Source organism: Eulemur rufifrons, chromosome 17 (genome assembly GCF_041146395.1).
Source record: "Eulemur rufifrons isolate Redbay chromosome 17, OSU_ERuf_1, whole genome shotgun sequence".
Lineage (NCBI taxonomy): Eukaryota > Metazoa > Chordata > Mammalia > Primates > Lemuridae > Eulemur > Eulemur rufifrons.
Window position 1 is genome coordinate 85,105,098 of NC_090999.1, and position 25,144 is coordinate 85,130,241.

At 35.0% G+C, this 25,144-nt stretch overlaps 1 protein-coding gene across 6 annotated transcripts in view; it reads left to right on the forward strand.

The window, feature by feature from the left end:
• The window catches only part of HSD17B4 (hydroxysteroid 17-beta dehydrogenase 4), an 85,901-nt gene that overhangs the window by 30,993 nt on the left and 29,764 nt on the right, over nt 1-25,144 (forward strand). For 5 of the 6 annotated variants that reach the window (XM_069492750.1, XM_069492749.1, XM_069492752.1 and 2 more), the window contains 8 exons: nt 2,125-2,149; nt 4,069-4,197; nt 6,809-6,912; nt 9,711-9,947; nt 12,781-12,832; nt 17,346-17,417; nt 19,320-19,423; nt 23,373-23,438. In XM_069492750.1, coding sequence (XP_069348851.1) covers nt 2,125-2,149; nt 4,069-4,197; nt 6,809-6,912; nt 9,711-9,947; nt 12,781-12,832; nt 17,346-17,417; nt 19,320-19,423; nt 23,373-23,438 — 789 coding nt within the window. The remainder of the gene's footprint in view (nt 1-2,124; nt 2,150-4,068; nt 4,198-6,808; nt 6,913-9,710; nt 9,948-12,780; nt 12,833-17,345; nt 17,418-19,319; nt 19,424-23,372; nt 23,439-25,144) is intronic. The other variant, XM_069492754.1, reaches the window with a different exon arrangement.

A 25,144-nucleotide genomic window follows, 5' to 3' on the forward strand; every position in this document is an offset into this window, starting at 1 on the left:
AATGAACATGTTGTATGTGGAATACTATGACATCCAAAATATTTCTTGGTAGCAAATGAACCTGGCTTAGTTTGAAGTGAATGATACATTAGCCTGTTTCATTTGAATAAAAAGATGATGAGTAAATTAAAAAAATGGTCTATATATGTCTAAGCAGAGATATATGCTCCTACCTTCCTAATCACAGTCATTTAATGTGAATTGTAGAATATTAGATGTAGAAAGAATTTTATAAATCTATTTTATAGAAGAGGAAAATTTAATAATATCAAGCCATCTGGAATTTAGAATTTGGCCTACTCCTCTTTTACCTCATTAAGGAATTTTTTTTCTCATTAAGGAATTTTTATCTTTTACACTTATGTTTGTTATTACTTTGTGAACAAAAATAACATATGCCCAAATTAAAACTTCAAATCAAAATAAAATTTCAAATATATAGGAAAGGATATAAAAGAAAATGAAAATCACCCACATTATTATCCAGAGAGAAATATTGTTAATATTTTTATGTATTAATATTTCCTTCCAGTCTTTTATTAGATATACACTTTACATGAATAGTCTTTTGTTTAGACATACATTTTATACACACACCCAAACACACACAGACAGTTAGGATCATGCTGCAGATGAAGTTTTGTATGTTGCTATTTTCTTTTACTGTTTTGCGAACATGTTTGATGAGGAACATATAATTGATAAAATATACTACAAGATATGTATAATATCTGTAATACTCTGACTTAAACCTTTAAAGTAAATTGGCACTTTGTGAAGTTAGGGTAGATTTATAGAGTGGCAGGTACAGATTTTTTGGCTCAGCTGGAGCAGTTGTTTCTAGCACCTGAGAGGAGCTTGTAGCTTATAACTTCAGTCCCAAAATATGGTAAAAGGTGATATTTCTTTTGCCTCTTATCAGAACCACTGCTGATTTATCTACTATAACTACATCAAGGCTGATTGGATGTGTTATAAAAAGTGTGGGCATATTAATATAGAGGCAAAGGGCGATGGAAAGTCACACCCTTGAACCTAGAGCACTATGATGTCTGCTGTCTACTGATACATTTATTCTATCATATGCATGTGGAATTGTTGTGATAAGTTCTTGCTCACTGTAATTGTGATGTTTGAAGACATGACAACCAGATTTTCTTTACATCAGGCATTTTTTTCTGAGAATTTTCTTGAACAACCTCTGGAAAAAATTATAGAAATGAAAAATTTATCTTTCTGGGTAGCAGTTAGTATTTTGTCATTTGCCTTATCTCTGTATAAAGATGTTTGATTAAAATGAGGATACGGAGTTCGTTAAGTCAGATACTCTTTTTTATTTGACTTTGATTTTTTTTGTGTTAAAATTCATTAGGTTTTTCTAGAGGGACATTTATTTTGAGCCCATGATGTGCTAGACGGTGTACCATTTATATTGTCTTTTATATAAATGTCATTTATAAGTGTCATTTATATTGTTTGAACCTAACAGTAACCATTTGAGGTCCATAATATTACCTTTGTTTTACATATGAGGAAACTTGGATTTAGGGAGGTCCAATGATTTGGCCAGGGTCACACAGCTAGTTGGTAGAACAACTGGTATCAAGTCTTGGTCTCTGACATCAGAGTCATTCTTTTCTAGCCCATGATGTGCTAGACGGTGTACCATTTATATTGTCTTTTATATAAATGTCATTTATAAGTGTCATTTATATTGTTTGAACCTAACAGTAACCATTTGAGGTCCATAATATTACCTTTGTTTTACATATGAGGAAACTTGGATTTAGGGAGGTCCAATGATTTGGCCAGGGTCACACAGCTAGTTGGTAGAACAACTGGTATCAAGTCTTGGTCTCTGACATCAGAGTCATTCTCTTCTACTGTGTGCAGAATTTGGCCTGCCCCTCTGCTGCAATGTGCGGCTTTATGTTTCTGCTCTGATAGCACGAGCAGTGCAAAGTCATGGGGGCCAGTGGACTTTTATAGAGCTGTATTATCTTCATCTATGGTCATCTAGCATTCTAATACTTTTAGTAATAGAGCTTCCTTTTTTTTAATTTAAAAAAATTCTATTATTGATTTCATATTAGATGATATAATGTTTTTCCCTCTTTTTGGTAGGTTGGAGCAGGATGGATTGGAAAATGTAAGTCTTTCTTGGTTATTGATTTGCCATAGATTATTTCCATGTCTTTAAACCTGCATATCCAGATTGAAATACAATCATATTAACTTCAATTAATGTATTTAGTTAATGTATTTAGATATATTAATTATCCTCAGCACATTTCATTTATAATCTTAACCTTCATTTTGCGATAATGGTAATAGTAATAATAATAAATGTATTCATAGCAAAAAAATATAAAAATAAATTTGGGTGAGAAATATAAAGAACAGAACCTCAGTTCTTTATATTTCTGGGTCAGGTTCTTGACAAATGCCTAATCATTGCATCTAGCATGCACATATTCGGTTTTAAACATTGCTATGGGAACAGGTATTCTAAAACATGGCAATTGTCTTGCAGGCCTGTGGCACTTTTAAGAACCTATCTATTCTTCCTGTAGGCAGTCCTTATTCAAGACTTGGCCTGTTTTATTCAGAACTGGCTATTCCTTCAGACAGCATAGTCTCTCTTTGTATTTATTAATATATTTATCCACCCATGTCTCTGGTATTCCACGTGCTTTTTCTTGCTGTTTTCAGCAAAGAAGTGAGTGGGAAGGAGAGCTGTTTCTAATTTTAAATACGTGGGACAGGCCTATTCTAGGTAACATAAGCAGGCAAGTTCTCTAGTTCTCTCATGTAACTTTTCTTCCTTGGAGCATGAGACCTCAGGAGGAGAGAGTGAGGAATCACATTGGACAACTTTCCGTGATAGAAATTGCAACTTATTTATGGGAGTTATTCCCCTACATCCCAACAGTGAATTCATTTAGCTTCAACCCTCTCCTACCCTATCTCTCAAACCTTGTAAGCTCCAAAATTTGATAATTGTTTTATGCCATTTTAAAAAGTTATGAAAATCCCTATATCTCAATTTATTTTCAGTTGGCTACTGGTTTCAAAATTAATCACACAGTTAATTGAATTATTGAAAAGGTTGCTATTACTGGAGGGCATAGTTGCAACATATTGTAGAGTTTAATTTTTTGTAGCATTAATGGTCGCTCTCTCCAGTTGTTAAAGTGACTTATATTCCTCAGGCATTTTTGAGTATCTTATTACATCCATTTAAGAAAGGAACATCAAGTGTTGCAATAAAAGCTGTATGTGGCACTCTATCAATAGGAAAGCTCTGGAAGCAAGCATTTCTGTCATTCCCCGAGACGAATCTTCAATTTAACAATCATCATCCCAGGAAAACGGATGCTTAAAGAAAAAGAAAGAAAAAAAAACAATCATCCAACAAAATCCGACCATTATATTTAAATAAGGTTACTAGTGATTATTTATTTCTTTGTATTTTTAAAAAGAAAAAAAGGTTAAAAATTCTCCTCACGGACCTTATGCGGCAGTATTGATTTTTGTGAAGCTGTGCAGTCTAATGGGTTTCTTGTAGAAATGGAGCTAGAGCATAGGGAGGGTAAAGGAGAATTATTTGGGGCCACCTGTTATACAATTTTTTTTTAACTGGAATCTTTGACCTGTTATCACCATTGGTCCTCAGTTTGCTACCCCACGAAGCTCTAGTTACGTTCATTTTGTAAACACTGAGAGTGAAGTGTATTACTTGAGTGACCTGTGGTCATGAGGTCAGTTTTTTGGTATGATTATTATATAATTTAACTTTTTCAGATATAGCACAACATTCTGCAAAGTAGTGTCTGGCATTTTTCCCTTCAGCTTTAAATATATTTTTTAAAATAATTGACACTGTCCTAAGGGGGTTTGTTAGGAAAAATGTATTTTAGGGCTTATAGTAAAAATCTTTAAAAGTTAGAATCCTGTTTTCTGGATTTCCTTTTTCTTGAAGTTAAAAATTAAGGGGCTCTTATGCATCCTACTTTTTGTCTCCTTAAGCTTATGTGCTCAGCATTTTAGTTTTGTTTCTATAACCAGTGCGCTGGGAGCGGACCCTTGGAGCCACTGTAAGACAGAAGAATCAGCCAATGACTCCTGAGGCAGTGAAGGCTAATTGGAAAAAGATCTGTGACTTCCATAATGCCAGCAAACCTCACACTATCCAAGGTAAAGAGATTCCCAAGTCAGTTAGCCCTAGCTGGGGAACCAGAGACAGCAAGCATTTTCTTCTCTTATGGAATTGTCTTCTATCTTAATTGTGGTGCTTAGACACTTGAATCATCTGTAGCATAGTTTCTGCTGTAGTAGATATTAGAACTCTTCACATTTCAGATACTTTTGTTATTCTCACTGTCAGTTTTTCAACTTTTTAAAAATCCTGGTTTTTTCGTTTATGTGTGCTTGGGGGATAGATGACATGAGGTGTCTATTTATTTGTGCTAAATGTACCTACTCTCTTGCTGATGGTTGGTTTCAGAGTCTTCCATTATCTAGCCGTATGCTAGATAATCTGACCCGAGTTTTCTCTATTTCCCAAAAAGTTTATTTAAGCCTATTTTATTTAGGCTTAGCTCTTTTCTATCTAGTGAAGAAAGGTGTCTTTGTTTCAGCATTTTTTTTTTGCTACTGTTTCTCTGCCTTTCTACCACATCCCCTCCTTCTTTTATGACCTCTGCTATTAATAATTTTAGAAAAACTCAAGCCCCAGATATTCAACAAAACCTCCCCAGATATTCTGTGCTACACTGATCTTTCTGTTAGCTGAACTAAGTGGTAGGACCACTTGAGCATCTAGTTGTAACTGTTTTACACTGCTTTTGTCTCATGAATGTATGGTTCCTTAACTGCAGGGTAAGTTCCTTTGAGGCAGAGACTGTGTATATCTTGTATGTACTTCTTTTGTATTTGGTTTTAGCATAGTGTTGAACTCATAGAAGGGATTTAGTAATTACTTGTTAGCTTGAATTATTTAATCACCTATGACATGCCACAAGAATAGATAACCAAATAAGTCACATTTAAAAAAAAATATAACTCACATATGTGTATAGCATATGAAATTTAAAAGAATTTCCTGAGAGAGTTCATGATTCAGAGTCATTTTATAGGAAAACATTTTTTTAATTCTTAGTAATGTTACATTCAAAGTTTGATAGAAGAGTATATATGAAAAATGACGGCCAGGTGCGGTGGCTCGCGCCTGTAATCCTAGCACTCTGGGAGGCTGAGGCGGGAGGATTGCTTGAGGTCAGGAGTTCGAGACCAGCCTGAGCAAGAGCGAGACCCCGTCTCTACTAAAAATAGAAAGAAATTAGTTGGACAACTAAAAATATATAGGAAAATTAGCAGGGCATGGTGGCGCATGCCTGTAGTCCCAACTACTCGGGAGGCTGAGGCAGGAGGATTGCTTGAGCCCAGGAGTTTAAGGTTGCTGTGAGCTAGGCTGACGCCATGGCGCTTTAGCCTGGGCAGAGCGAGACTCAAAAAAAAAAGAAAAGAAAAGAAAAATGACTACTCTGTTTTCTCCTTAATACTTTCCTACCTGCTGGTGCATTCACTGAAATTTTCATTATGCTTTTTTCAATCAGATGATAACATGATTGTTATGTCATAAATGGTAGCATTTTTGTATTCTATATTTTGATATTGGAGAGAAATTTATTCAATGAACCACAGTCACCTATCAATGAAAATAAGTGGAAGAAACAAAGGAAGAATATAGTAAAAACTTTTCTCTAATATCTACCTCAAAAAGTATTTCGGCCCAAATATATTAGACTTATTAAAAAAGCTCACTAATTGAATTATGTAATTATAAATGAGAAGACACCTCTAATATTTGAAATATAAGTAAAAAAATCGTCTTTTCAATAAGAGTTGACTTTCCAGAGCACTTGTTCCAGAGTTTTCGTTTTAGAGATGATGGAACTAAATCCCAGAAAAACTAAACTAGCCCATGTTTGAGCCCAGAGTTAATTCAGATTGTCTATCTCTGAGTGCAGTACTTTTAGCCTATACCAAGGTGCCTTTCAATTAAATGGCCTTCCGTCTAGGCAGCAATCTGAATGGGGTGATAGGGAAAGGATTGGCATCACTAGGAATGGCAGATATTCCTGGTCATCTCAGACTCTGTGGTTTGGTTATATTTTTTTCCTGAGTTCACAGAGTTGTTAGAAAGGTCCCAGAGCCTTCAGAATATCTTATACACATGTGGATCCCTATGTGCCTCCTTTATTCACCGTTTAGATCCCAGAACAGTAGCTTTTGATCCCTGTCTGGGGTCACTGGTCATGATGATGGTTTTCTCTGGAAGAATTTCTGGTACTGTCTTCAGAGCTATTACTTGTGCAGAGACCTGGGTGGATAGTCTTGGCATTCTTCCATCCTGGGGGACAGGTGATGGTGAAGAGAGAAGGGAAATCAGTTGTCTCTCCACCAGACAGAAATTGTGTGTCTTTAGACAAGTATGCCACTTTAAGAAGTTGTAAGATAGCTCAAAGACATTGTAAAGCTTAGAGCCCGCTTCGAATCAGATAACCAGGGAAGGGTATGTAAGACAATGCCTTGTTTTTCACTGAAGGTGTCCATTTATTGTTGGTCTATTTCAGAGCCTTTCACAATTTTTTCCTACAGTAGCTGAATATAATATTAATACATTCAGTTCATGAATGACAATGGAGGTTCTGTAGCAGGTTTGCTGAGTGTTTTAGAAATAATTATCTGGCATATTGTAGCTTTTCTTAGTCACATCTTTAACAAAGTTTATTTTTTATTTTAGAGTCAACTGGAGGTATACTTGAAGTCCTAAGTAAAATAGATTCAGGAGGAGGAGTTTCAACAAATCATACCAGTCATACAGCATCTGCAGCAACATCAGGATTTGTAAGTGGGGAAAAAAGGCTAAAGCTTTTGCCTTCTCTGGAGACTTTTTTCTCCCTCCTTCTTTTCTTCCCTCCTTCCTAACCCCCTTCTCTCTATTTTGCTTTCCGATGCAGTCACTCTCTTTCAGTCTCTAATAATGGAGAAAAGTAGTGGCAGAGGTAATTTAAAATAGAGGATTTATTCAGAAATCATTTGTGAATAACTTTACAAGGCTGATTCTGACATACAGGAAATTTACTACAGTTCCACCACATGAGGAGGTGGCTCGGGATCAATTCTTGAATTCTAAAGCTGTCCAGACTACTTCATTCTTCCTTTTAACTTCTCCTTCTCTTCTAAGATTTCTCTGGACTGTACCATGCTTTTCTTTCCCCCAATGGAGGACTGTCTTGAAAGGAGATCAGGGAAACTGGGTGTCAGTTTCTGAGGTTTTTCCTAGTGTCTAAGTGGGCTAGGAGAATGGGAGGATAAACCCACTCAGCTTCTTCCCTTGGCTTTTCTGGATGGTTGGAAACAGAGGTGCTGAAAACTTACGAACGTTTTAGAGGGACACTCTTTACTTGCATGTGACTTTTAGTGGTCTCCCTTTGGGGGTGTGATGAATCAAGTTAGTTGCCTGACTGGTGCTTTAGCCACCTCTTTTTTCCCCCCCATTGCTGTTTGGAAATTAGCTCCGGGAGGTACTGGATGGAAGAGGGAACAGTTACCTCAATTCTTGATGAAAAGGCTTTAGAGGCTAAATGAATACCTAGTCTTGATATCTGTGCCTGCCTAGCCTGTCTACCTTCCATATATACAGTCCCCATTCTGCCCATTAATAGCTTTTTATTTCTTGAAGGCTAGCTTTAAACTGGTTTTAAGTAGATTGGAGTTGTGTGGAAATTTGTGTGTGGGAGGGGAGGGGAGGGAGGACTATGACACCATATGACTCCTGGAGGTTATGTGCTCCAGGTTCTTTGCTGCGTTTTCCCCCTTCACCTGCCACACACACAGCTTTATGCTTCGTTACTGAAAATGCCTATAATTAGCAAAACTTTGTTCAAAATATTAATATAAACAATTCCAAAGTTTTTTCACATACAAAAAATTATTTTCTAAGCGTTATTGTTAAATATAAATGACCATAAAACTTATTTATAAAATAGGTGCTAAGGCCGGGCGCGGTGGCTCACGCCTGTAATCCTAGCACTCTGGGAGGCCGAGGCGGGTGGATCGCTCAAGGTCAGGAGTTCGAGACCAGCCTGAGCAAGAGCGAGACCCTGTCTCTACTAAAAATAGAAAGAAATTATATGGACAACTAAATATATATATATATATATATATATATATATATAGAAAAAAATTAGCCGGGCATAGTGGTGCATGCCTGTAGTCCCAGCTACTTAGGAGGCTGAGGCAGGAGGATCGCTTGAGCCCAGGAGTTTGAGGTTGCTGTGAGCTAGGCTGACGCCACGGCACTCACTCTAGCCTGGGCAACAAAGTGAGACTCTGTCTCAAAAAAAAAAAAAAAATAAAATAAAATATGTGCTAAATATTGATAGAATTTAAATGAACATAGGCTCAAATATTAATGTAACTTTTGGATTCTCTCGTTCAGTACAGTTAGACAAAGTGTCATTTTTTTTTTTAAACCATCATTAGTAATTCTACTTTAGTCACTAATTTTTTAACTTTTTTAGAAAAGGATATTATATTAGTGGTTCTTCTGGGTCATTTCTTTTAAGGAAAAGCATTAATAATTATATTTTGAAAATATTTCAGTATGGCCACAAGTAAAAAGCTTCCCATTATGGCAGAAGTTCTAATAGAATTCTGGTTGTAGCTCCTGTGAAACTTCCCAGTTTATTGTTTCCTGTATGTATCCTTTTGTTTTTAATTGTGCTGGATACATAGTAAGAAATAAATTATTTGCCACATTATATTCTTGTGTTTTGTGACCCCAGGCAGGCATATAGATAAAGAAAATTAGGGATAAAATTTTAAGCCTAAGAATATGCTCAGTATATAAATGTGATTTTACTTTACAATAGGGGTTTACAGACTTTTTTAGGTGAAGGGCCATATAGTAAATATTTTAGGCCTTGTGGGCCACATACTGTTTCTGTTGCATATTATTCCTGTTTTTTCTTATTTTTAACTGCCCTATAAAAACATTTTTCATCTTAGCCCTTGTTTGCCACCTCCTGCTTTAGGATAGAAGTGATTGAAAAATTGGACATTTTTCTTTATAACCTAATATGTGCTTCATTCATTAACTAGACATCATCACTGAATAGAAAAATACAATGTCCAATTAGACAAAGGACATTTCTAGGAAGGGACTTCAGGGTAAATCTCATTTTAATTAAAACTATTATGAGGCAGAAAAATTTACATGCCTTAAGCAATGTTTTGCTCATCTGTTTACAGTGAATTTTATCCATTTGATCTCATAGAGCAATTTACTGTCCCTAATTACAACAAATTCCTTGTTTTTTGGTTCTTGGGATAGCTAATAGTTGCAAAATTACAGACAGGAAAGTTGAAAATGAGGTATACTCTCTGTTAGTAAGAAGCAAGCAATAAAAAAATACTTACCTGTAAATGAAGTCCTTTCCTACACATTATCTAATTAGTTTCTATTTAAAAAAATGGAATATAATGAAGTAATTATGCTTCATCAAATTCACTGACATTATGTTCATATCTTTTCAAAAGCAAAACTAGGTATGTAAGCAGTTAATTGTTTTGAAAAGTTAAAATTTCAAGAATTTAATAAAATATCAATGAAAAAATCATTTTTTACAACTATCCTATAGGCTGGAGCTATTGGCCATAAATTCCCTCCATTTTCTTCCACTTATACGGAACTGGAAACTATTATGTATGCCCTTGGAGTGGGAGCATCCATCAAGAATCCAAAAGATTTGAAATTTATTTATGAAGGAAGCTCTGATTTCTCCTGTTTGCCTACCTTTGGAGTTATCATAGGTCAGAAATCGATAATGGATGGAGGATTAGCAGATATTCCCGGGCTTTCAGTCAACCTTGCAAAGGTATACATAAGAAATCTTTATTTTGCTTTTCTTCTGTTTCTTTAAATATTATTCATAAATGTTATATCCTATATGTGTATGTGTGTATATAGCATGTGTATATATATATATTTTTATGTGTAACTATAAAATAGTTTGTAATGATTGGTTCAGGAGTAAAGATTTAGCATATCTTTTGATTTTTTCTTTTTAAGAATAAAAGAGGGAAGAGTTTGTTTAAAATGCCAGCAAATGCCGGGTGTGGTGGCTCACACCTATAATCTCAGCACTTTGGGAAGCCAAGGTGGGAGAATTGCTTAAGGCCAGGAGTTGGTGAACGGCCTGGGCAACACAGTGAGATCTTGTCTCTACAAAAAATAAGAAAAATTTGCTGGGTGTCGTGGCTTGTGCCTGTAGTCCCAGTTACTTGGGAGGCTGAGGCAGGAGGATCACTTGAGCCCAGGAGTTCAAGGAGCTATGATTGTGCCACTACACTCCAGCCTGGGCAACAGAGTGAGAACTTGTCTCAAAAATAAATAAATAAATAAATACATACATACATACATACATATGTAAAACAAGCCAGCAAAAAGAAGAAAATAACAATTATGTATAGTCTTATAACCCTGGGACAATGTTATTAATCCTCTCTCTGCTATTTATTTGCTACTTGACCAAGGGTAAATAACTTCTCTAGGCTTCATTTTCCTTATCTATAAAATGGAAATGGTAATGATATTATGATATCATGATATTAGTGAGGGAACATGCCAGGTAATTATCTGTGGGAAGAATATTTGGGGCGGAGAGAACAAGTACAAAAGGCCCTGGGGTGGTGCATACTTGGCTTGTTTTGGGAACAGCAAGGGGGGCCAATATAGCTGTAGACTGAGCAAGGGGGCAATGGTAGAAGAGGGTCTTGTAGTCACTGTAAAGATTTTGGCTTATGCTCTGATTAACCTGGGAAGCCATTTGTAGCCTTTTGAGGTGAGGGGTGACGTGATCTGGCTGTGTTCACTCGCAGGCTCAAGCTTGCTGCCGTGTGGAAGATAAATTGTATGGGAGCCAAGCATGAAAGCAGAGAAACCAGTTAAGAGTCTAGTATGGTAATCTAAGTAAAAGTGCTGGATATGAGGGTAAGAAAAGAGGAGTCAAAGATGAAGGTGTTCTAGACAACTGGAATTTTATATCTATCTATCTATCCATCTACACATATGTGTATAATATAGAATGTATTTAATATGCATACTAGTTACACACATACTTATTTTAAGGTAGGAATGATCAGGAGTTGGTTTTGGATAAGTTTGAGATGCCTATTACACATTTAAGTGCAGATGTAAAATAAGCAGTTAAATATGTGAGTCTGGAGGAGTTTAGGGGAGAGGTCTAACTGGGGTCCGTAGCATTTAGGTGATGTTGAAGACTTGAGACTAGATGAAGGCATCTAATGTGTGAGTACAAATAGAGAAGAGGCCTCAGTTTAGGAGCCCTGCAATGTTTAGAGTGAAGAGATGCAGAGGAACTAGCAAAAGACACTGAGGGGGAATGGCTGGTGAGGTATGAGAAATATCAGAATATGGTACTTGAGAAGCTAAATGAATAAAGTGTTTTAAGAAGGAAGGAGTGAGCAACTGTGGGAAATCTTTTGAGGTAGGGTATATTTTACTTCTTGAAGTAAGGTTTAGTTTATGAGCCTAGCAATAATTTTTAAATCGTGGAGCTATGAGCTGGTATCTGTGACTTTGACTGATTGGAGAACCCATTTCCTGATGGATCAGTTAGCCCATTGCTGCTCTGCGTTGATGGCAGCCTATTTATTAGAGTACTTGGTGAAGTTGGGAAAAAAGTGAGAACTGTGTGCTGGATAATTTGCTTTTTCAGTCACACTCCCATGGTATTTGTTGCATATCATTCTCTGTTTGGATAATGTAAGTACAAAAGATCAAAACATAGGTTTCAAAATTTCCTCTAAGAGTTAGAACTAATAAATAGTGTTAAAGTAATATTCTGTGGTGGGGAATGATAGCCATCTTGGAATTTGAATCCCAGTCTTCTTAACCTTGAGTTTTCAGGCTCTATGACACAGTGAGGCAGACCTTCATTTATCTTTGGATCAACCCCTTCCCCCTCTTTTTTTCTTTCTGGGTTCTGAAGAAGACTAGGAATCTATCCCACTTCAGCGTAGTGTGGTCATTTGAGTGTGTGGGTAAGGTTTTGATTTTCCTGTCCTATTATTTTCCTGGATATGTTAGTATATTCTCGCTTTGAAACATTGAGGTTAAGTGGCTGTTAAGTTACACGGTGTCCTTAGTATCTATTCTTTGCAGAAAACTTGCAAGACATTATACAAAAAGAATGTTGAGATTGATTTTGCTTTTATTTTTAACCTGATCGTAAGGCATTTCTTTGTGTTTTAGGTATATCATTTGTATTTGGTACGTGTGACCAGAAATTACTAGCACTGGCCCATTTGTTCATTTTATTCAACAAATATTTATTGGATGCCCAGTATGTTCCAGGCATTGTGATAAGCACTGGGAATACAGCCTGGTGTAGTGTCTCTATTGGCAAATGATCCCATAATTATTAGTTAACAATGATTTGTGAATGCCAAGAAAGACTACAAATATATTATCTCTGTTCCAAAAGAGCTGACCGTCTTTAGATTGGGAGACTGATTATTTTTAAATCACATGACTAAGAAGTAGAAGCCAAACTGAGATAGATCATTTGAGGAGAGATAGATGTGAGCATGTGGGCAGTAAAATGTCACTTGTGATTAGCCATATCCACAGGCAGAACCTGTGGAGCAAGAAAGTTTTCTAATAAAATTTTGCTCACTGCAACATAGGTCCTTCATGGGGAGCAATACTTGGAGTTATACAAACCACTTCCCAGAGCAGGTGAGTTCTTGATATATTTTTATAATACTGTAATTTTATTTTCTGATTGACCTTCTAAAATAGTGTTAGTGTGTTAAATTGGCATAGAGTGACCTAATAAAACATATTACAACTTATTACATGCACATAAATCATTAGTGTAGATTGATGTTAACTAGTTCCCATTTTGGTTACCTTGAAATTTGTCTTTTAATGGTCTTAAAATAAATTATTTCATAATACTACCAATTTATCTCTATTGATACATGTTATTAACAACTGAAAAGAATGTATGTGTGTTCTAAACTTAGTGATTGTGTACAGTGATTCTATATAATCAGTTATGATTCCTATGATTGTTTTTCTTTCTTTCATTCTTTTCTAAGGTATTTATCTTGATTCTGATTTTCATAAAGCAAATTGTTAATAGATACAGAATTTCTTATAATTAATTTCTTTCCTGTTTTCTTTTGGAGAAAATAAAACCAAGTCTGCCTCAATAATCATTTTTACTTATCTCAATAATAGCTTTCTTGTTTAATACATCTTCTTTTTTTATTTCTCACTATAATTTGATTTTTTATAATTTCTCTCCTTTAATGTCAGAATGTTGTCTGATTGTAAACTGGCCATATGAGGTGGTAAAATACAAAAAGGAATGTTTTATATATCATTTTACTTTATATAATATAAAGGTCAGCAAGTAGCTCAGACTTAAATCTTTTTATTTTACTAAAAAATTTGAGATCTTTATTGTTTAAAGCTAAATAGCTTTATTTCAGTGTATTATAGCTTAAGTTTTCAAATAGCTCTTTTTATCTGAGACAGTGCACAGTTTGTGATGATTATACATTCTTATATCTGCTGGATAGCTATTATTTGCAAGACACAGTATTAGGTAGTAGATAATTTTCTTTTTTTTTGTTGTTTTTGTTTTATATAGTATTTTTATTTGTTTTGTTTTGTTTTTATCTTTAGCCTTACAGTCTGTAGTCAAAGCACTGTTTTCTTTTTTTTTTCACAATTATTTTTTTTATTTTTTTATTTTTTATTTATTTACTTGTTTTTGTTTTTCAGCTCATTATGGGGGTACAAAAGCTCAGGCTATATATATTGCCCATGCCTCCCCATCCCCCTGAGTCTGAGCTTCAAATTGTGTCCATTCCCTAGACAGTGCACTTCGCACTCATCATGTAGGTCGGAAACTATTAGAATTCTAGAAGAAAATGTAGGAAAGACTCTTACAGACATTGGCCTAGGCAAAGAATTTATGAAGAAGACCCCTAAGGCAATCACAGCAATAACAAAAATAGATAAATGGGACCTGATCAAATTAAAAAGCTTCTGCATAGCCAAAGAAACAGTCACGAGAGTGAACAGACAACCTACAGAATGGGAAAAAATTTTTGCATACTACACATCAGATAAAGGACTGATAACAAGAATCTATTTAGAACTCAGGAGAATCAGTAAGAAAAAAATTGAACAACCCTATCAAAAAGTGGGCAAACGACATGAATAGAAATTTTTCAAAAGAAGATATAAAATTGACTAACATATGAAAAAGTGTTCAACATCTCTAATCATCAGGGAAATGCAAATCAAAACCACAGTGAGATATCACTTAACTTCAGTGAGAATGGCCTTTATCAAAAAGTCCCAAAACTATACATGTTGGCGTGGATGTGGAGAGACAGGTACACTCATACACTGCTGGTGGGACTGTAAACTAGTGCAACCCCTGGGGAAAGCAATGTGGAGATACCTTAAACAGATTCAAGTAGACCTACCATTCGATCCAGCAATCCCATTATTGGGCATCTACTTAGGTAGTAGATAATTTTCTAACCTGCCTGCATACCACAGCCACCTGAGTTAGTACATTGTATTACCTGTTATTTTAAATAAAATATAGATTCTAGATCTCAGCCCTGGAGATTTTGTGTGTGTTTGTGTGTGCCTGTGTGTATGTGGTATGGTGGTATTGTTGGTGATGGTGATGATGGCTAGGAAGCTCTGTGCATGTTTCGTAAGCAACTAGGCTAGTTGCTGGTTCATTTGGGAACCATTGTTACAAGGGAAGTAGAAATGTGGAAGATGGGTTTCTGCCTTTAGGGATTTTAAAATATGAAAAGAGAGTTAGACGTATGCTCCGAAATAATTATAACTGAACTGTGATATGAATAGGAAGGTGTGGATGATAATTTTATTAATTTTTTTTTAATCTCCTTAGCCTCAAGTTGTATTTCTCATGAATTATTTTTCTTCGATAGCCCACCTATGCATTTTCTTTATGGAGTTTTAAAGTTTACTCTCTGGTAAATATTAAGTGTTTAAAATTTGACATACTGTGGTTTGGAACCTTTTAGACTGCATGACTACTATTTATAATCTTTCCATAAAACACACCAATTAGTGAGACATAGGGCCTCAAGCATCAGGAAACTGATGTCAACATCTCTTAATGGCTCATTTGTTAGGTACGGTAGTAGTATCTTAGGCTGACTTGTCTTCATCATCTTCAAAATAACCATTAGATGGAGTGAAAGAAACCTAACAGCGGCATTTTATTTTCCTTTATTAACCAGACACATTCTATCCCAGGATATGCTGGTCTCTAGATTTTCTGATTCGAGACTTTGATCATTATTATGTTTCTATTTAGTGTCTGTCTTTATAACAATTACTTCTTGCTCAAGATAATTTATTAGTATAAAATGTTATTTTATTTCATCTGGAAAATGAGATTGATACTGTTATCAACCTTGATTCTCTCACAGGGAATATGTGACCATCAAATGTTAGCACATGTACTTTGCTTTTGAATGGTTAACCATTATGCAAATGTAACTATTATGTCAGTTTCCAAAATGAAATCTCATGGAGGTGTGGTTCTGATTGTTAGGGTAGATTTAACCTTTTTCCCAAGTACTCATAGTTACGTAGATTTTTATAAAATTATAAAATAATATTTGCTTATGGAAAATTTGGAAACTATAGAAAAGTATAGCAAGAAAATGATTGTCTAATTATTCACTTATTGAATACTTATTAAATATCTATTATGCGCCAGGCATTCTGCTAAGAGTTGGTAATAAAACTGTGAAAAAGACATAATTCTTGCTTATACAGAGTTTAGTGTCTGTCTGAAGGCAATGGGCAATGAAGAACATCATATAATACATTTTAATAGGAGAAATATAAGTGTGGCACAGAAGCATATAGGAAGGTCTCTAACTTGGAATCCCACTTGGGTTTGAGGAAAGCTGCTTAGTGGAGATGAACTCTAAGCCGAGATATGAAGGATGAATTAGGAGTTAACTATGTAAAGAGGAGATTGAAAAACGTTTCAAGCAAAGGAAATGCATGTACATCTGTTCGGAAGTGAGAAAGAGCATTGGCCGTTGGGGAACTGAAAATAGTTCAAGCTTCCTTGAGGGCAAGTTGTGGAGGGTAGTAATATATGAGAGTAGAGAGGTCTTGAATGGCTTCGAAAATTGTTTGGATTTCACTCTAAAGCCACCGCAGGATTTTAAACAGGAGAGAGTTATACGAACAGATTTGAATTTTGGAAAGCATCACTCTGGCTCATCTTTGTAACGCTTGACTTCTCTTTTACCATCTTTTATATCTGTAAAGTTACCAAGTTCTTTGACTTTGTCCCTTAAATACATCTAGAATCCCTCTATTTCTGTCCACCTCCACTTCCAGTTCTTTGTTTTTTACTTTGTTCATCTCCTGCTTTCTAAGTATTCTCTCTGCTTTCATTCTTGTTCCCTTCAGGTCCATTTACCTCCCTGCAGCCAGAATGTTATTTCCAAACTACAAATGTGTTTGCCACGTCTCTAAAACCCCACATGGCCATCTGTAGACTTCAAGATGAAGTAAAAAGGTTTTAGTATGATGTAGCATCTGTCAATTCCTGCATACTTAAGTCTTGCCATGTGCTGACTCTCTATTTTATGAGTCAGGGATGATGCTCAAGTGTTTGACTTGGCAGCTGGAAGGATAGTAATATGCATTCATATAGAGAACAAAAGAGAAAAGCAGGTTTTGGGAGAAAGATGATGAGTTTATCCTAATAGTGATAATCTACCAAGACATCACCAGTTAAAGGATGGGAAAAATAATCCGCAAAAGAACAGAGTGATTAGAAACAATGTCTCATTGAATCAGTAGAGAGAAATTTGAGAAGGAATGGAGTAAATGGTATTGCTTATGTGTTCAACAAATGTTTGCTGAATGACAGAGTGAAAAGAGACCAAGAGGAATCATTGACATTGAAAATGATCATTTTTTTAAAAATCTAATTTATCAGAAATATGGATGTTTCAAATTTTTAGTGACTCAGATATTCTGATTGCTTTTAATGTTGTATTATTTTTTCTAGTGATTTAAGGAAAATTACTTCAAGCCATATTTTTTTAGTTTTGCTGACCTTATAGTAAAAATTATATTAAATTCTTTTGTGTCCTAATGTAGTAATTTTTCGTCTTTAAAACAGTCTACTTATTTCTTTTACTTTTCATTTTAGGAAAATTAAAATGTGAAGCAGTTATTGCCGATATCCTAGATAAAGGATCTGGTGTAGTAATTCTTATGGATGGTAACTCATTTACAGTTCTTATATTAAATTGTTAGATTGATAGGCTTTGTTTGTAACATAATACTTCACCATAGAAGTTGATTAATAAGTTTGTATTTGTTTTCCAATTTGTAAGAAAACAAGATAAACATTTTAAAACTCTTTAAGAAAAGTAAGGGAGGAGAGGGAAAAGAAAGTAGACTTGGGATAGGGCTGGGAGGGCAGGGCATTTCAGTGGGTTTAAAACAATATAACCAAAGCACAGAGATGAGAAATGTGTCTTGCATGGAGAATGTAGTGGAGAATGCAGCTTGCTGGAATGTGTTTTTGGCAGGAAGGAATATTAGATAGCCCTCAGTTGGTAATTAGGCTGTGTTGCGGATATTCTTTTCTATGTTAGCTGTTTGGAACTTGGAACATGTTTGACCACTGAATTATTCTTATAAATGATAGTTAGGTTCTTAGACTTGTGCTTTTATAAATTCTAGACTTGAATGAACTTATAATGTGGTTTAAATACCATAGCTACTTTGGAGTGGGAACAAAAGATGATAGTAATTTAATAAATGTTGAGATACTAGTAATTAAATATAAGGTAAAGATACATTGCTTAAAATTTATTTGTGTTAAAGTTTACGAACAAAAGAAATATATATTGTTAATTTTGAAAATAAAGAACAGTGGGAAGTTTAATATTGTTTGATATCTGGAATATAGGCTTTATCATTTTTGTTGTAAATATATAGGTTATATTGTATATGTTTTGGAATTTGCCTTATTTTTATTTAATAATTTACTGAGAACATTTTTGATGCTCTTAATTATTATGTATGTTCTCTCTCTTCCCCCTCCTCCTCTATTCCTCCTTTTTCTCTTCCTCTTGTTACTCCCTCTTCTTTTTTTAGGTTTTCATATTTGTTATTCCAGATGTTGGCCAACATTTTGCTACAATTCTCCTGGTTCTCTTTTAGTTTTCTCACCATTATACCAAATGTAACATATCACAAAACAAAAGTCCTACAGAAACCTTGCTTTAATTTTTATTATTCTTTCTTGATTTATTCCATTTATTCAACTACAACTTGATAATGGGTCATAATGTATTAGAATTTGTAGATAAAGTATAGATGAAATTAGATATCCTGTTTCCTGTATTTTAAAGATAAAAATCTTATTTTAAATACAAATTGCCATTCATTTGCTTATTTTTTGTTCTAATTATATTTTTCTTTAGTATGCAATTCAAAATCATATTTCTAGTTTTCTAGAGCTAGAGCTAATACTCAAACTCGGACTAGTACATCAGTCAGTAAATAGCGGGACAGCTGACTTATTCATTCATTACTTATTTGCTAAATTCTTCATTCACATAATTTATTCACTGATTCATTAATTAATTAATAAACATTTATTAGAGGCCTTTTTTGTAGCAGGTACTATTCTAATTGCTGAGGAATGTAATGGTGAGCAGAACAGCCAAATGCTGCCCTCATGTGGTTTATACCTTCATTCCCACTTGTTTCATTTTTTATATTCCATGTTCTTGAGTGCTTCGGCAGAATGTTTGAAAGTTTTAGTGTGGTTGCCTGTACTTTCTAGGGGGATTGTTTGAAATATTTGAGATAAAAAGAATTGAAATATGAATGGCCGTTGGGGAAGTTTCAGAAGAAATGAAAGAAACTGCTATTTCATAATTAAGAAAGGATTTGTGAAGCACCTCTTCTTCGCCTTTGAGAGACTGGTAGTGACTGCATTAAAACAAATGCTTTGCAATCCAACCTTGGGGATCTGTAAATTACAGAACCCTTTTAGTGACTGGATTTTGTTTTTGAAACTTTTAAAGCAGTTGTTGAACATATCTTGGCTAACTAGTTATGTCTTTTGCTAAAAACTCTTTTATTTTTTCTTTGATTTACTTTTCAGTCTATTCTTATTCTGAGAAGGAACTTATATGCTATAATCAGTTCTCTGTCTTTGTTGTTGGCTCTGGAGGCTTTGGTGGAAAACGGACATCAGACAAAGCCAAGGTAGGCCTTAGCTTTATAAGTACAATATATACATAAAGATTCTTATCTGTATAGTTGCCCCTTGAACAACATGGGTTTGAAGTGCATGGGTCCACTTACAGGTGGATTTTCTTCCACCTCTGCTACCCATGAGCTAGCAAAACCACCCTCTCTTCCTCTTCAGCCTACTCAATGTGAAGACGACAAGGATGAAGACCTTTATGAGGATCTACTTTCACTTAATGAATAGTGAATATGTTTTTTATTCTTTATGATTTTCTTAATATTTTCTTTTCTCTAGCTTTAATGTAAGAATACAGTATGTAATACGTATATTATAACATAAAATATGTGTTAATTGACTGTGTTATTGATAAGTCTTCTGGTCAATAGTAGGCTATTAATTGTTAAGTCGTGGGGGAGTCAAAAGTTATATGTGAATTTTGTATTGCACAAGGGGTCAGTACCCCTAACCCCTGTAGTGTTTAAGGGTCAATTGTATTTTGATCTTATCATATTACCATATGTGTAATTTCGTAGAGTATAGTAGAGACTCAGTAATCCACATCTTGAGTTAGAATGTGTCCCTTGGATTTGAAGGGTTGTTTATGTTTATAAATTTTATCTATAACATATTTTATATATAGAAAAGTCTTGCTAAGTTAAATATGATCTATAATACCTAAGATAATTATGAGAATATTGTTACTTTCTTATACAGTCTTTACAGCACCGAAAAATTTTTAGAGAAACCTAACACAAGTGATCTTTGTGTTAATTAAAATCTTCATTCATTAAATGACCTCAGAATTTCTCTTGTGTAAGACAATTCTAATTACTCTTTAGTTCTCAAATTCTAAAAACATTTTTCCTAAAAATATTTTATAATTTAGGTTTTACATTAATTTAATGTGGCCTTTACCTCTAAGTTATTTGAGGTAATGAGATTATACTGTAGTTTACATTCTTCTGTAGTAAATATAGTATTATTTAAAGCCATATTGAGAGACAGCTTCTGGAATATGGCATAAGGAACTTCTTGGACCCTCTTGCCAGCAAAACAATCATAACTTATAAAAAATTATTTACAAACAACTATTTAAAGTCTCTGGAATTGTCGTAAGGGTGTACAGCAAATGAAGAAACATTTATTCAAGAAAATCTGCTTTTTTTTAAGAACAGAATCTGTGGCATCTGAGCTTCAACCTTCTCCCTTCCTCCTTCCTCCCCTGGCTCAGCATGACAGAAGCTGTACCTCAGGCATGTGCCGTCAAGAACACAGGCTCCCTTTGCCTTCAGCTCCCAGTATAGGGCCATGCTATCTTCCTGGGAGGGGCAGGCCACTAGCTTTTCTAAACCTCTTGCCACCACCTTTGAATTGCAGATACTTTATTCCAGGTAAAAGTGGCTGACTTTTAGGGTTCTATTTCTCCATCCAGCCCTCACTTATAGGGTGGAAACTCTACCCTACCCATGGCAGGCTGAGAATACTGGGGCCCTACTTGCCCTTGCTTCCACTTTCCCATAGGGTGGAGGTTTTATGGTTGGAGGGGCAACCTGAGAAGGCCAGAAGCTACCACCCCTCCCCAGCTACCTTCTTATAAAGCAAGGGTGGCACCTGGAGAGAAGTATGCCACTATTCCTGTCCCCATCTTTGCAGCAGTGGTACAGAAGTTTCTCCTACGGGAAAAGGGAAGGTGTTATAATAGCTCTGAAGCTCTTCTCAGGGAAACTGACTTTTTTTTGGAATTGTTTGGTAGTTCAAGCATAAGGGTGCCCTCAAAAACAAGGTGACTGTAGTGATAAGCAATTAAGAGAAGGTTGGTAGTTCCATGAGAGCAGGAAGCTAAAGTGTAGCCCAGCTAGAAATTTACCAGAAAGAACTGGGAAAGAGGCAGCTAAGAAAAGCCCTCCAGGGATTGTGATGACAAAGCTCAAAGACTGGCCTCGAAGACCATTCCTGAAAAGAGGGCTAAATTTAATTGGATCGGATTGTAGGACAATTTATGCATGAGAACATTGTTGAAAATAATAGAACAGTCATCTGGCAATTAGTGGAGCCTAATAGCTGGGTATGATACCTAAAGAGGCAGATAGCTTAATAGAGATCAGGGAGAGACAAAGAAAGCCCTGCTAAAACCAGTGTAATCCCAGGGAGGCTGTGTGCCTACTCAAGGTGTACCCTCTGAGAAGGAATGTCAGAGACTATATGCTGTGGGGGAAAGAGATTTATCTAAAGTAGTCTAGCCAAGTTACTAAAAAAAATAAACAAATAATAACGATCTCTGGGAGGGAGATCGGTATCCAGATTTGTTACAGTGTATTATCTGAAATGTCCAGTTATTAACAAAAATTATACGACATGGAGGAAACAGGAGAATGTGACCCAAAGAGAGGGAAAAAATACAAAACCAAAAACCAAAAACAAAACAGGCAACAGAAACTGCCTTTGAGAGGACTTAGTAGGCAAAGACTTCAAAGCAGCTATTATGAATATATTTAAAGAACTAAAAGAAGCCATGCTTAAAGAAGGAAAGTATGATGATAATGATCCATCAAATAAAGAATATTAATAAACAGATATAAATTATAAAAAAGAACCAAATAGAAATTTTAGAGCTGAAAGTATAATAACTAAAATAAAAAAATTACTGTTGAGGGGCCCAAATGTAGATTTGAACTGATGGTGGAAAGAATAAAAAAAACTTGAAGATAGATTGATAATGATTATGCAGTCTGAAGAACAAAGAGAAAAAAAGAAAAGAAAAAAGAATGAATAGCGTCAGAGAAATGTGGGATACCATTAAGTATACTAACATTCATATGAGTACATCAGAAAGAAAGGAGGAGAAAAAAAATTAGAAAAAATAATGGCTTTGATTAAAAACATCAATCCACACATCCAAGAAGCTCAACCAACTCCAAATAGATTATAAACCCAAAGAGATCTACACTCTGTACATCATAGTAAAAATATGGAAAGCCAGGAACAAAGAGAAAATCTTGAAAATAGCAAGAGAAAAATGACTCATTATTTAGAAAGGAACCACAGTAAGATTAATAGCTGACTTTTGACTTCTCATCAGGCACAGTGGAGGCCAAAAGACAGTGGATATATTCAGAGTGTTGAAAGGAAAACAAACCAAAAAACCCTGTCAACCAAGAATCTTATAACCAGCAAAACTATGTTTCTAAAATGAATGCAAAATAAAGACATTCCTAGATAAACAAAAACTGAGAAAATTTATTGCTAGCAATACTGCCTTATAAGAAATACTAAAGGAGATTCTTCAAGCTGATAGCAAGTGACCACATATTATATAATTCCATTTATATGAAATATTCAAGTTAGGTAAATCTGTAGAGATAGAAAATAGATTAGAGGTTGCCAAGGGCTGGCAAAGAAAGGGGACAATGGAGAGTGCTGATGGGTATAGGGTCTCTTTTTGGGGAGTTGAAAATGTGCTAAAGTTGATTCTGGTGATGGTTGCACAACTCTGTGAATATACTAAAAACTATTGGATTGTACATTTTAAATGGGTTAATTACATGTGAATTATGATGTCTTAAAGCTATTTGAAAATTAATATTGATCAATACTATATGAAAACCATGTTTGGGGCCCAGATTTTTAAAAATTTGTGATCATTTATTGTTGTATGTGGGAAAATGACCTTGACAGCTGTTAGATGAGAATTTTTTACATGGGGTTTTCTCCTTTGTGGCCTGGAGAATGGATGTGTTTATGTAATTCTTTAATTAAAAAATGTCATTTCAGGTAAATTGTGATGCATATGAAGCTAGGAGTTATGAACTTTTAAATGTCATTATCTCCCAAATATAAAATATATTTGTCTAATTCGCAGACTATATTATGTCTGAAACATGGTTGTTTATCAAATGCCAGTTTGAGTAAAGAGAATAATGACATTTTATATTTAAGATTTAACATTTAATATTTTGATTTTAGGTAGCTGTAGCCATACCTAATAGACCTCCTGATGCTGTGCTTACGGATACCACCTCACTTAATCAGGTGAGATTGTATTTTTGAAAAGTGATAAAACCACCTGGTTGATGACAGTTTTTTATTTATTAATCTGAGACCATATAATGTACATCTAAAACGTGGTGCCTATGTCTTCAACATAATAAAGAATAAAGATATGTTTTCTGTGATTAGAATTCATTCTTTCTAAATTTTTTTTTTTTTCTGTTTACTTTTATTTATTTATTTATTTATTTTTTGAGGCAGAGTCTCACTCTGTTGCCCAGGCTAGAGTGAGTGCTGTGGCATCAGCCTAGCTCACAGCAACCTCAAACTTCTGGGCTCAAGCAATCCTCTTGCCTCAACCTCCCAAGTAGCTGGGACTACAGGCATGTGTCAGCATGCCCGGCTAATTTTTTCTATATATATTTTTAGTTGTCCATATAATTTCCTTCTATTTTTAGTAGAGACGGGGTCTCGCTCTTGCTCAGGCTGGTCTCAAACTCCTGAGCTCGAACAATCCACCCTCCTCGGCCTCCCAGAGTGCTAGGATTACAGGCCTGAGCCACCGTGCCCAGCCTTTATTTATTTTTTAATATGATTTTTGTCATAAAATATCCATGCAGGTTCAATCTCCTTAAAGATATATGATTTTAAAAAAAGTTTTTTATCCTTTTCTTAGTTCCCAGGGTCATAAGTCAACAGTTAGTAAACACCTAATGTACTTGATTCATGGAGGACACTGCTAAGTGACTCTTCATCATCATGCATTGATGTCGATGGCTACTGTGTTTACAGTGGGTATCATGTGCCATTCATTCTGTTCCACTCTTTTTTTTTTTTCCAGAATATTATAGGGCTACAAACGTTTTGATTGCATGATTTGTTTTTGTGTATTTTAAGTCAAAGTTATAAATGTGCCCATCACCAAAGTAGCGTGCATTGTACCTGTTAGGTGTAAATTTACCTTTCCTCTTCTTATCCCTCCCACCTACTTGGTTTCAATTGAGTTTTACTACCATATATGCACCTAGGTGTTGATCGATTAGTTCCACATTAATAGTGAAGACCTGTGTTTGTATTTCCATTCTGGCAATACTTCATTTAGAAGAATGGCCTCTAATTCCATCCAGGTTGTTACAAAAGGTATTAGTTCACCATTCTTTTTATGTCTGTGTAGTACTCCATAGTATACATATACCACATTTTATTAATCCACTCATGCACTGATGGGCACTTGGGTAGATTCCACATCTTTGCAAATGTCAGTTGTGCTGCAATAAACTTTTGAGTGCACATGTCTTTTTGATAAAATGACTTTTTTCATTTGGATAAATACACAGTAGTGAGATTGCTGGATCAAATGGTAGGTTTACTTTTAGCTCTTTGAGATATCTCTATTATTATTTTCCATAGAGGCTATACTAGTTTGCAGTCCCACCAACAACGTATAAGTGTTCCCTTCTCTCCACATTCATGCCAGCATCTGTTGTTTTGGGACTTTTTGATAAAGTCCATTCTCACTGGGGTGGAGTGATGTCTCATTGTGGTTTTGATTTACATTTCCTTGATGATTAGAGACTTTGAGCATTTTTTCATGTTTTTTGGCCGTTAGTCTATTTTCTTTTGAAAAGGTCCTGTTTCTGTCTTTTGCCCACTTTTTAATGGGGTTGTTTAATTTTTTTTCTTGCTAAATTACTTGAGTTCTTTATAGATTCTTGTTATCAGCCCTTTATCAGATGTATAGCATGCGA